At 38.7% G+C, this 14,125-nt stretch overlaps 3 protein-coding genes across 3 annotated transcripts in view; all 3 read right to left on the reverse strand.

The window, feature by feature from the left end:
- HELRODRAFT_192336 (hypothetical protein) overlaps positions 1-2,157 on the reverse strand; it is a gene marked incomplete at both ends in the record, with an annotated part of 4,585 nt that extends 2,428 nt beyond the window's left edge. The window contains 2 exons of the mRNA XM_009022420.1: positions 1,137-1,196; positions 1,461-2,157. Coding sequence (XP_009020668.1) covers positions 1,137-1,196; positions 1,461-2,157 — 757 coding nt within the window. The remainder of the gene's footprint in view (positions 1-1,136; positions 1,197-1,460) is intronic.
- Positions 2,158-2,318: 161 nt separating this feature from the next.
- HELRODRAFT_81865 (hypothetical protein) lies at positions 2,319-9,366 on the reverse strand (the record flags this gene model as incomplete). The annotated part of the gene is made up of 4 exons (XM_009022421.1): positions 2,319-3,154; positions 8,220-8,378; positions 8,640-8,885; positions 9,111-9,366. Coding segments are annotated over 4 exons (1,497 nt in total), but the record flags the coding sequence as incomplete, so codon positions are not given.
- A 1,864-nt stretch (positions 9,367-11,230) lies between these two features.
- On the reverse strand, positions 11,231-13,725 carry HELRODRAFT_124458 (hypothetical protein; the record flags this gene model as incomplete). The annotated part of the gene is made up of 5 exons (XM_009022422.1): positions 11,231-11,365; positions 11,487-11,617; positions 11,800-11,939; positions 12,060-12,351; positions 13,614-13,725. Coding segments are annotated over 5 exons (810 nt in total), but the record flags the coding sequence as incomplete, so codon positions are not given.
- Between the last annotated feature and the right edge of the window lie 400 nt (positions 13,726-14,125).

Raw genomic sequence — 14,125 nt, forward strand, 5'->3', positions numbered from 1 at the left:
ACATACATACATACATACATACATACATACATACATACATACATACATACATACATACATACATACATACATACATACATACATACATACATACATAAATGTACACACACGTATTCATATACACATATTCAGAGTGAAATTCACTTATACATTTACATATATAAGTAGATAAATATTTAAGTGAATAATATGTTTGTGTGTGTGTGTGCGCGTGGTGTGTGTACGTGGTGTGTGTGTGTTTGCATGTCTATGTATGTTTTTATGTGTAACTGTATGAAAATAAAAAACCTATATAAAGATCCAATTGAATGAAAGTAACAAATTTTTCTAAAACGGTGAAATGAATTGTATTTATATAACATTGAAAACTTACAGACATAAGAACAAAAAAATTAGTAAAAACATTAAATTTCATAAATTCTAAAAATTAAAATGTACAGTCGAACGTACAATCTAAACAAAATCGATCATTTAATACCTTTAATAGTGAAGAAGTATTTTTTCAATTTATTTTTCCATATAACATTAAGACAGACAACTTTTCTTCATCTTAAACTTTCACAAACGAATGTGTGGACAACTATCTATGTGTGTATCACTTTTTCACATCGAAATTCAGTAGCAGACTTCATCAGTTAAGATTCCATCATCATTATACTTTTTCTCTGTAATATATCGTTATAATCAGTTTTTAAACATCATTTTAACAGCAATTTAGACCAGTGTGGTCTAGTAGAAATTTATATCAAATGCAACTTCTAAATCAAATTTAATCTAAATTCACTTCAACCAATTATATCAGCCCGACTTCAATCGGTTTGTTATTTTGTAATGGGTACGGCCTCCGAACTGTAACATCCCGCTCAACTTCGGTCGGCTTGTAATTACCTTTGAAACTTTGTTCCCTCTGGTAGAAATAAGAAACAGCAAAGAAGGCCAAAAAAAAAAAGGGGAAAGCCAACAGAAAGACCAACTATTAAGCCGACATTCGGGCCCTGGGCCCGTTACCCTGATGAATTTGAGTGGGTGTTCAAAAAAGTGTCAGAATTAATTCAATATTTAATAAGTTTAAAAAGTAAAAAAAAGTTTAATATTAATGAATAAACAGAAAAGGGTGATGATGCACGCACACGCACCTGCCAATGGTACATTGTTGGAGCAAGCATAACGACCATCAGCTGATGACTGGCATATACCTTGGGGAAGATGGAACGTTTGTGAGATGTTACAAAACAATTTAAAATTTCAAGTTATTATGTTGGAGAAATATTTTGTGATTGAAATCTTAAACAGCATGCATATGCTCAAATGGAAAACTAAAATCCCTCAGACCAGCACGTACGCGTTAACAAAGTTTTCAAAGAGTGCACACAATGCAGAAACAAAACCAAGTATGCAACAGAATACAACACATATTCAACAGAAACGTATTGAAACATGAACAACAAACAAAAACGTACTTCCAGCCGGGCATGGAGCAGAAGCACACGGATCAGTTTCATTGCACCTCACTCCAAACTTACCAGCAGATGAACAGCTACATTTCAACTGACCAGCTTCAACGTAACACTTGCCACCATTCAAACAATATGTACAATTCCCACAATTCATTCCTTCCAAGTACTGTCCGCACGTGCAGTTATACGATAAATTTTTTGCCACGGGATCGTACAATCCCGAACAAATGGAATTAAACTGGCAAGGGTTACTAGCACAGACGGATTGCACACTCAACTGACACGTCTCTCCGACGAATCCAACCGTACAAAAGCAGGTGCGTCCAGTTGGGTCGACCTTTCTATCCACACCTTTGCACTGGCCCCCATTCAAACATGGATTCGATGAGCATGGATCCACAACAACATTACAGCTTACACCTGAGAATCCGGGCGAACAAACGCAGTAGGATGACAAGGAGGATGCATTTATGTAGCAAGATCCCTGGTTGGAACAAATGTTGGAAGTTGAAGGACACGGAGTTGCAAAGGTTTCACACCTGCTGTTGCCACTGTTGATTGTACATGGGCAAGTGTACGATGGATCAATTAGTGAGCAGTTCCTAGTGGCGAGGCATGGTGTGCTGGAGCAGGAGTTGAAGAAGTCGCAATGGCGTCCGTATCTGTCGGCCGGACACGAGCATCTGAGCGGTTCATTCATTCGTCGTTTTAATTGTTACCGGTTTGTGTTGTGAAGTAAATAGAGTTTTGTTAAAGTTTTGTTATTTCTTAATCATTTATTTCAACTTTATATTTAACATTCCTTAATATATTGTTCACAGCAAAAAACAAACAAAATCATAAATTCTAAACAAAAGATTGTCAGGCGCGATTGAAACAAATTTGAACTAGCAAGTTACACATAACTAGCCTATAATTAGTCTTCCCATCTTGGGACTCCAGATCACATATCCCACCATTGAGACAAAAATTTTGACTGCACGGACTGACAGACATGCACGTGTCTCCCTCGAACGGGGAGAGACATTTGCATTGTGCTCTCCCGTTGTTGTCCGTGCACGTCCCACCATTCTGACAGGGATTGTTCATGCACGGAGAAGCAATCTCACATCTCAATCCAGAATAATACTGCATGCATTGGCATGAGAACAAACTTGGCGAAACTTCCGTACAAAGACCGTTATTCAAACATGGATAAGAACTGCAGGCGTTTACAATTTCACAATTCACTCCAGATCTCCCTGGCACGCATTCACATTGATAGGAACCGATCTGATCGATGCAGCTTGATCCCACATAACACGGATTGCTGGCGCATTCCTGAATATTCACTTCACACATTGAGCCAGTCCAGCCTATCAAACAGTTACATGCATAACTCCCATTCTGTAACACTTGACATGAACCAAAATTTTGGCAGGGACTTGAATTGCACGAGACAGCAACCAACTCGCAATAATTTCCAGCATAACCGAAAGGACACTGGCAAGTATAACCACTTTTGTCGGCCTTTTCAATGCAGCTGGCCTGGTTTGTGCACATATGGCTGGAACAATTGGTTGAGAGGGTGTTACAATTAGTACCTATCCAGCCATTCTTGCAGGTGCACGTGAACGAATCCCACTCGTCGTTGCATATGCTGGTGTTACCGCACGGGTTGGATGAACAGACATCATCGCTCACACACCCCACACGGACTGATCCTTGATTTGTTATCTTCAAGAGACCTTCAGAGATTTTTGTAGCATCCGGCTGCAGTGGAATGGAGTACGAGTCGCCACTGAACTGGACACTCCTCAGGCATCCTTTGTATGACGGGCTGCTGCTGCTGTCTGGTGGGGCGTGTACGTGTGACGTTAATGATGGTGAAAATTAAAATCTTTATGGAATTATATTTTGTTGGCTTTGTTGAAATTTCAAAAATAAAATTAAAATCGTGTTTCATAAAATAAATATTTTGATAAATTCAATATTAGATTTGATAGCTTTAATATCATAGCAGAAGAAAATTAACAAATTAAGTTTATTTTTTAAAAAATAGAAAAATTTGTATCTAATGATTACAAATTAAGAAAATAACTAAGTAACTTTTTGTCGGATCTGTAGCCAGAGTGATGGCGATGTTGTTGCTTCTTGAAGCCGATGTCAGCATCATGTTCATTGTGACGCTTTGTGGCTGTGGTGGTAGTTGTGGCAGTTGGCTGTTAGTGACTGTGATGTTGGCCCAGGTGTCAAAGATTTTGAGGTCAACACTCATCCAAACACCGGTGTTCAATTTGAAGTTCAGTGGAATGGTCTGCTCTGAATGGTACATTGGTCGAAATTTTACATATCATGTTTGTAAATATTATAAAATGTGATTACAGTTAAAGGTAGCAAATACAAAAAATAGAAAAAAATAGTCAAGATCTTTGAGAAAATATAATTGAACTCTGACCTGTCCCAATGTCATTCTTCATCCTTAGAAACATGATTCCATTGTTCATGCCAACGCAGAATTGTGACGACGGTGACTGTGTAAGTGAGTAGAACTGGATGAACATGATGCACACGGCGTCCGTTTGGCGCGTTCGCATCTCGAATTTTATTTCATCGCCGAATGAAAATTGAGATGCATCTATGAGGATGTTCGTTGAGGCCGTCGTCCCGTCGTACGTCACTTCTGCCGCTGCAAAATGTTATCAAATAAAAATGTTTCTTTTTTTTGTTGTTGGGCAGTTTTTGTTTCAAGTTTTGTACGTTTTGAATTTTTTAGTTTGCATTCAAATTATCATCTTGAAACAACCGTTTAATTTAATTTGGTTCAACTATAATTTTTAAACGGTTAACTTTAATTTTAATAAATATTTTAATGTAATAAAAAACTAATAACTGAATTTTAAAAATTATGTATATGAAAAAATTTAATGCGGAGAAATGGCCTGACCCTGCGAGCAGTTGAACCCAGTATAACTGGAATAACAAAGACAGGTGCGTCCCCGCCAATCCGACATGCAAGATCCTCCATTCAAACACGTGTTTGCCGCATTGCAAAACTCTTCTCTCGGACATCGCTGCGTCATATTCTTCAGGTTGACATCCTCAATGGCGATCTGCGACTTGGAGAGGTCGACATCGTAGAAGTTCATTGAGAGGTTCCTGATGCAACCTATCATGCTGCTTCAATGATACAACATTTTTTTTGCATCAGATCGTACTACATAATACTAAAGCATTGAAAATGGAAAAGAAATGTATGAAACTGAAAAACCATTAGAAGCCATGACTGAATTTAGCATCGCCAACTTTAACGGCAGGAGAAATCTGAAGACATGTGATAAAAACAAAAACAAACCAAACCTAGCGGGGATGAACGGAAGCTTGTTCCTCCAAGCATCAGTGCTATTGTTCTGCGACAGTGAGCCAATGATGATGCTGTCACCTCGAGTGATAGCTGGTTCAGTGTCTGCAGTCTGGAGTTGCTCCGTGTGTAGCAGCACACTACTCGCTGAGTCGTAGACTGTTTGGTGGTTGTTAGTGGTTAGTTTTATTTGTAACTTGGGTGGATTTTGGTGGTTGTTAGTGGTTAGTCTTATTTGTAACTTGGGTGGATTCAGTTTGATAAAAAAAATTTTTAATGGCTAATTAATTCACTTTTAATTATAAAAAAAATTACAGCGAAACCGCCAAAAACCGGCGTAAAATTTTAATAACGTTCTTAAAACAATAGGAACAGCAACAACAAAACCATTAAACGCAAAATAAAAACAACAAAAAAACAACAAACTACAACAAACCACAACGAGCCAAAACAAACTAAGACAGACCACGACAAACTACAACGAACCACAACAAACTACAACGAACAACGACAAACTACAACAAACCACTGAATCCTAGAGTTTTTCCACTAATGAAGATATTAACTTTATACCATCTGCCATCACTCATGTTGACGTTACTGGCTGTCGATGTTAGGTCTCTAGCAGGCATCCACAACAGCAGCTTCAGCTTCCAGTCTTGTAGGTAGAGTGCTATTGGAGTTGCCATCAACTATTTATGAGTAATTTGATAATTTTTAATTTGATACTCAACATTACATTTGATTAATAGCGAAATAATTTGTCTGTTATATTATAAGGAAGCATTTATTAATCCTTATTAAATGATTTATTGATTACTTTCATCAAATTTATCATGACTTGTCTATAGACACTGCTTGAATATATACATATAAACGAACAAAATCAATTTTGTCAATATCATATACCAATCGCTATCTCATAAGATGGACTTTTTAAAAAAATAATATCTAAATGGGATCAAAGAAAAATTCAATAAACATCACCAAATGAATAAATGGTATAAAATACATTTTGCTGAAAAAACGAATGAAAGCATTTTCAAATAGACACTACCGTATATAGGATAAACCCAGAGCTCGTATTTGAGGTGACAAGAAACGTGATGCTACCAATACTGCTACTGGTATCATTTGGATTGTATGGATATCTGAAAGTGGCGGGACCAGGCAAGTGTATGGTTGATTGTCTCTCACAGTTCGTTCCCACGTGCGAAGGACTACACGCGCATGAGTACGTGTTCCATTGGTCGATACATTTTGCTGGAGTGTATGTGTGTGTGTGTGTGTGTTTGCTTGCTTGCTTGTGTGCTTATTTGTGTGTGTTTGTTTGTGTGTGTGTGTGTATGTGTTTATGTGTGTGGTGTGTATTTATGTGATATATGTTGCTATATTTTTGACTAATTTTCAAATGGGTATGTTTTGGGAAATCCTGCTTTTCATAAATTTTCAATGACCTTAACAATTTAATCGAAAAGTAGCGTTTGATTGTCATAAACACATTAAATTATGAATCAATGAACAAGAAATTAGAAACAAATTAAATAAATAGCTCGATATATCGAATGTTACTATCAGTAATTAGATGTATACTGTAATCATCCATTAAGATATACTATCATCATTCATTAATTAGATACATATACTATCGTCAACCATTAATTAAATATACTACCATCACCAATTAATTAGATATACTATCATCAACCACTAATTAGATATACAATCATCATCCAATACGTGTACCTCCGTTGAGGCAGGGATTAGGCTGGCAGACGTCGGAAACCGAACAGCCAGGAATGGGTTTCTCCGTTGCATTCCCAGCCAACAACATCATCGGTGCCATCACAATTGGCTGTGCTAATGTTAAAATGCTGATCGGTAAGTTGTTCGCTGTCAATGCCTTTTGGAAGTTTATTTGGTTACAAAGTTTGAAGTATGCAGAAAAAATATTGAGGCGTTGCTATAGAGAGTAAATTTTTAAATTTTTAAAGTTTTAACAAATGCAAATCCAAACAAAATATTTTATAATGATAAAATGTAAAAACGAAAAACTACCCCTAAGCACCCGATGAAATTATTCCTCGATTTGGCCTTACTCCTCATAAAAGGCGTCCACTGAGGCACCCCTCCCACAAACAACGGACCGCCCAACATCAAGCTAGAGCTGGCCGTTGTTTTACTGGAAAAACACAAAACCTCCAAACATGGTGTTAAGTTGACTTGAAAGGTGCCAAACTGAACCGCTACATCGATTTCAATTTGTTGTCGTGAAGTTAGGGAGAATGTAAGTGGTATGGAGTGTTTGATGGTTTCTGTTGGAAAGCCTGCTGACACTAGTAACTGGTTCTTGTAGAATTCAATCAGTAAAAATTCCTGTCTGTCATTCAGCGAAGACTGTTTTGTGGGGAGGAATGTTAGTTCAAGTGAGCAATAAAACATAAATTTACTAAGAAAATAAAAAATATAATGTTCAAAAAAATTTTTTCCAACCCCAAGTGCGAACAAAATAATTCCATCGCCGATTGTAGTGACGAATGTGATGCTGAGACTTGTGATGTTGCCAGCAGATGGTTGCTGCTGCGGTAGTGGCTGCACTTGTCTTTTCTTGCGTGTCGGTGACTTGTAGGTGAGTGCTGCTGCTAACTTGTCTTGAGGAATCTGTACGTAACTGTTTCCTCCAAATGTCGCCATCAATATTATTTCGCATCTGCGCCAGGGTTTGATTGGTTGCTGGTGAGTTAAACTACTATTCTATCATAATTTAATGAATTTCGTGAAATACTTTTTGAACGTAATAGCCAAGATGAAAATTTAAGCATTTTTATAAAACTCTGCTTAAAGCAAAATATGCACGCCATGAGAAAGTTGATGAAATTTTCATACTTGGCTCCCGAAGTTCCAGTGGGACAATTGCAGATGTAAGTAGTGACGGATGTTGGCGAGCATACGCCTTTGTTCTGGCAGGGGCTGGGATTGCATGGGTTAGGGCAGAATAGAGTTCCTTCCGAAAAAATGTTTAAAATTTATAAATTGGTACAACTCCATAATACGCTTTTATCACAAATTAAAATTTCATTTAGCATCATACCGATTCACCGTTCAAATTGTTTGTTAACTTATGGTGTAGGCGTACAACAATGTCATCAAAAAAAACGCAAAATTGTTGAACTTCATCATAATTCAACATCATAATTCAACATCATAATTCAACATCATAATTCAACATCATAATTCAACATCACAATTCAACATCATAACTCAACATCCTAATTTAACATCATAATTCCATCACAATCAGCAGCATTCATCATCATCACACTGACCTAATGGACAACACGCGTACGCGCCATTGTCCAGATTAACGCATAGCTGGCCGGGACAGGGATTGTACATGCAGGCTCCGGTCGGTGGGGTACTACAGGTCTTGCCAGACCACCCGTTCAAACATTTGCACTCAAAAGAACCGGGAGTATCCGTGCATTCAAAGTTGTTATTGCAAGGATTGTTTGGCAGGCATTCATTGATGTTTGCTTCACATCTCAATCCGCTCCATCCAGTTGGACACGTGCAGCTGTATGCTGTGTTGTTGTGGTGCATGTGCTGTGGTGTTGTTGTTTCCAAGTTGGCATGTGGTAATGGTTATGTTATAGGTTGTAAACCAAATAAAATACGAGAAGCATGTATTAACCCGTGCAAATTTTTGGCCTATAATCTCTTTGTAATCAAAATAAGTTACTCTGATACTTTTAACCCCTACGCCACTTGCCAGTTTATTTGACAAAATAAAAAAAAAATTATAAGTTTAACATTTCTGAAACGTTAATGTGCAAATCCCTAACCGATGTTATTGATAGGGAAGCAGGTTCCACCGTTGGTGCACGGGAAACTGAGACAGGAGAGCACGGGCAGTGGGGTGGTCCTGGGGGCAGTGTTGTTGGAGTAGGGCACGTTGCAGAGGTTGCCGGAGTAGTTGGGGGTGCAGGTGCACGAGTAGCCGTTTGTCCCGTTTGTCCATTCGACGCATGTAGCCCCGTTCTGACAGGGGTTGGAGAGGCAGGCATACACGTCACCCTGACAACGTTCACCTGGTCGGTCAGTCAGGTAAGTAAGCGAGTCATATTGAAAATTTGTTTTGCTTACGTGTGTGTGTGTGTGTGTTGTTATGGCTATGATGTACGCAATCGTATGAACAACTCAAAATTTAATTAATTTTCTCAAGTTTGATGTTGTAACAGTGAAATGTCATTATAATATATTTAAAAAAAATACAAATTAGGGTAACTTAGTTTTTATTCGCTAAGATAACAAACCGATAAACCCAGCGTTGCAAATGCATCTGTATCTACTCGGAGTAGCGTTGGAATCTCTGATACACGTGCCGTAGTGGAGACACGGATTGGGAAGGCAGGCATCCGTACTGAGCTCACACGTGGTCCCACTGAATGGGAACGAACACTGACATTGGAAAGATCCGGACTGTTGCATGGAGCATGTTCCTCCGTTCTTGCACGGCTGACTGTAACATTTGTCGATCCTTTCGTTGCACTGAAAGCCGGTGAAACCAGCTGGACACTGGCAACTGTTGAAAGTTTCGTCATTTACTCTCGTAAGAATAAAAAAGTTAAAAATTAGCAGTTGCTCTGAAAATTTTGAATTAAAATTAAACACTCAAACTCATAAATTTATAAACTTTGGAATACGAACTTGTAAGCATTGACGCTGTTGACGCAAATCTGCCAAACCGGACAAGGATTGCTTGCGCAGTTGTTGACCAGGACCTCGCAGTTGACTCCGGTGTAGCCTGGAGAACACACGCAAGCGTACATGTTGATGCGTGGCTGGGTGCACATCCCTCCATTCTTGCAAGGCTGACTAGCACACTCGTCAACGTCAATTCTGCAAGAGTCGCCTGTGTAACCTGATTGAATGGTCCGTTGTTTGGTTTGGTCGGTTGGTTGGTCAGTTGATTGGTCAGTTGGTTGGACAGTTGGTTGGACAGTTGATTGGATAATTGATATTTTGATTGTTTGTCTAGTTATTTAATCTGTTGAATATTTTATAAGTGAATTAAAAAGTTACAACGTGCAGTGCAGAGACTACTAACCCGGCAGACACGAGCAATTGTATCCGTTGATGAAATCCCAGCAAGTCCCGCCATTGAAACAAGGATTGGATGAACATTCGTTGATGTTGTCGTTGCAGTTTGTCCCACCGTATCCTGGTTTGCAGAAACACGTGTAACCACCTGCTCGCAGTAATATGACGTAACTGTTACGTAGTCATTCAAAAAAATCAATATCCTTTATGTAGCGCTTTTTTCATTACGATAGATGATAAGAACGATATCTTTAAAAATGAAAAATATTTGCTGGCAATGAGAAGGTAACTTAGCCACCACAAAATTGCACCAAACCGATAGGAAAATTTAAAATGAAACAAATAAACACAAGCTGTTAAACTGAAAGAAATAAATAACAGATATTAATATGGGAAACATGCATAGACCTGCCGGCTTATTCGTGCAGACAGACTTATCGGATGGACACGGGTAGGTGAACAAACATTGCCTGATCACAGCCTCGCATCTTTATTGAGTTACACATGGAATATAATTACATGAAGTTTACATCTTCAATCATATGAAGGTTCAACCATGCGAAAATTATATTGTATACGCTACAGACAGTACATTTCGTATTAGATAATCGTTTGAAAAATGTTTAAGTATAAACTTTAAGAAAAAATGTTTAAAATATCAATAATATATTATAACGTTTTAACTTTTTTACTACGTACTAAATAAAACTATCGAAAATAATTGTTAAAAAAATCGGAATTGAAAAAAATTAAGTAATTATTGGAGATGTTGTTGTCTCGTGCAACCGACCTACTTCCCATGTAATCAGAGGCGCAGATGCACGTGTATCCACTTCCAACATTCTGACAGGTCCCTCCGAAGTAACATGGATTGCTGGAGCAGGCATTTGCCAGTGAATCGCAGTTCTTTCCAATGTAACCTTGTTTCGTGTGTATTTTGTGTGTAGGTGTTTTGTGTGTGCGTGTTTGTTTGTGTGTGCGTGTATGTTTGTTTGTGTGCGTGCGTGCGGTGTTCACATATTTTGGTGCATTCACATGCTTGCCCGGGTTCACATTTTTTTATAGCTTGGTGTACCTGTACACGTTAACTGGACACGTACGATGGCATGATCTTTTGCCAAGTAGTAAGAAAAGATTTAGAAAAAAAATTTTCTAAATCTTTAAACTTCAATAAATCAGCTATCAGACAAATTATTTTTGCCACACTCAAAAAATTTACATCGATGAAATTAATGCAAATGAATAAAATATAAAAGCTGAAAGAACCTTGCTGACAAACGCAGTTATAAGAGCCAAAGGTATTCTGGCATGAGATGGCATTCCTGCAAACATTGGTGGCACACTCGTCAACATCTTCCGAGCACGTGACTCCTCTGTAACCTGGTGCGCACGTGCAAGTGAAGAAATTGAAGTTGTTGCTGCAGCTGGCTCCATACTGACACGGATTCGAAGCGCATTCATTCACGTCCTGAGTGGCGATGACGACGAAGATGATGACGAAGATGATGACGAAGATGAAATGATGATGAAAATGGTGACCATAATGTTGGTGATGAAGATTATCTCTCCTCACCTGCATCGTTACCAACCTGGTCACAAAACTGACCGGTCCAACCGGAAACACAAGTGCACGAGTAAGCACCAATGCCATCTACGCACGTAGCACCGTTCATACATCGGTTGGAGAGGCAATCATTTATGTTCTGTTCGCAGAAGATTCCTAAGAGTTTGTTGGTGTTGCGTTATAAATTTTTCTAACTAAAATGTGCAGTTTATTTTATTTTAAGTATTATATTAAATGTAATCGAATCTTAACACTAAATTGTAAATCAACCAAAATAAAAGCGTAAGTAAATTGAAAATATTTTCCTCAAACTGATAAGAAACAGAAGAATAACAAACCAGTGAATCCCAGGGCACACCTACAACTGAACATGTTCAGCAGATTATCACACTGGCCCCCATTCCGGCAGGGATTTGAAGAGCATTCGTTGATGTCTAGTTCGCAGTTGCTTCCAATCCAGCCTGGCTGGCAGTTGCATCTGCATTGAGTACAAATTTGAATTGAATCGTTCAATTCATCAAGAGCTTTCATCAATTTGTAATAAACTTGATAACTTTCAAACAAAACCAACAACAAAATTGACGATTTGAAAACGAACCTGTAAGAATTGATGCCATCAACACAAGACCCAGCATTCTGGCATGGATTGGACAAGCACTCATTGGTGTTGATCTCACAGTTAGTTCCCACGATGCCAGGCAGACAAATGCACGAATACGAGTTCACTCGATCAAAGCACGATCCGCCATTCAGGCACGGATTCGACTGGCATTCGTTAACTTCGATTTCGCAGGTGCTGCCAATGAAGCCACCTGGACAGCTGCAGGTGAACCTTCCTGCCTGGCTCTGACATGTCCCGCCATTCTTACACGGATTGTTCAGGCACTGGTCTGACGAAAGAGTAATGATAATGATGATTATCATTATGATGGAACTATAAATATATCCAATAACAAGGCAGCATTCATCTTACTTACTTATAACCTGTTCACAGTTGACTCCTTGAAAGCCTGCAAGACAGTTGCAAGTGTACTGATTGACACCATTGACACAGGCGGCTCCATTCTGGCAGGGCCTTGAAATACACTGGTCAACCAAAGTTTCGCAGAGAGAGCCAACGTAGCCGATGGGACAGGCGCAAGTGAAGCTGCCTGGAGTGTTCGAGCACGTGCCGGCGTTACGGCATGGACTGTTCGAGCATTCGTTGACGTCTTGACTACATGTGGCACCTTCGATGATGATGATGATGGTGATGATGGCGGTGATGATGATGATGATGATGATGACGATGATAATGATGATGATGGTGGTGGTGGTGGTGGTGGTGGTGATGATGATGATGATGATGATGATGACCATGAAGTGGTGGTAGCTGTGAGTTGCTGTTTGTGTTGAGTGGGTTGTGGTTATATTAAATTATAAAGAGGGATGACTGAAATTAATAAAAAGTCGGTTTAGTTGATGAAAAAAAAGATTTTCTTGTACGTTTAAATAACACTTCTCACTGGAAACAGTTTAATTAACTGAACATCAAACCTAGAACAAAATAATTTTGCAAATCGATACAGTCACACACGCACACACGTCAACACAGTCAAACACATACACTAAAGTACAGACAAGCAGCAACCGTGCAGACATACGCAGACAGACAAACACAGACACACAAACACTCACCTGTCCATCCAGTCAGACATGTACAGGTGAAGAAGCCAACACGATCTGTACACACTCCGCCATTTACACACGGGAAGGAGAGGCATTCATTTATTTCCTGCTCACAAAATGTTCCTACAAATAAAAACAAATGGATGAGTTGAATGAAGGAAAAATTAGATAATAAATTAATAATAAAATGTTACCATTGTTAATTTTGTGTAATAAAGAAAGTAAGAAATCACCTGTATAGCCAGCACTGCAGATGCATGTGAATCTGTTGACATCATTCGAACACCTAGCTCCATTCTTGCATGGCTGAGATGAACACTCATCTAAGAGTTAACAATTATCGGTTAACGTCACTAACAAAAAATTTGCATGAATATTTTAAAATTTATATTTTGATATAAAAAGAAAGAAAGAAGCGTTGTAAATAAATTTTAAAAATACGGTTACATGAAATAACTTAGGAATGAACAGGAATAATATGTACCGATATCGTCAGAACAATAGAGTCCAGTGTAACCGGGGGCACAAGTGCACCTGTACCCGTTGACCGCGTCAGTGCACGTGCCCCCGTTTCGACATGGATTCGACGAGCATTCGTCCACGTTCGTCTCACATCTGCCTCCACTGAATCCGGAGGCACAGTAACATGAGAAGCTGTTGTCAGTTCGAATTTCAAGTTTATTTTTAGTTAGTTTGACATTTATACAAGTTTAATTTTTTATCTTCAAATTTTTGTATGCAAAGTTTACGAAACCGTAAAGAAATGATCAACATTTCCAATGAATAGGACCGACATGGTACAAAACAAATCTACAACTGTTAACAAAATAATTAGAATCAAAATAGTGCCCACTATCCAATGTAGTTGTAGCACGTTCCTCCGTTCATGCACGGCGATGAGTTGCATTCATTGACGTCTACGTCACACAGGGGACCTGCCATCAAATGCAGCATTCATTAAGTATTACTAATTAGACGACCCAGTATGATTGGAGA

The sequence above is a fragment of the Helobdella robusta genome (genome assembly GCF_000326865.2).
Source record: "Helobdella robusta unplaced genomic scaffold HELROscaffold_31, whole genome shotgun sequence".
In the NCBI taxonomy this organism is placed as follows: Eukaryota; Metazoa; Annelida; class Clitellata; order Rhynchobdellida; family Glossiphoniidae; genus Helobdella; species Helobdella robusta.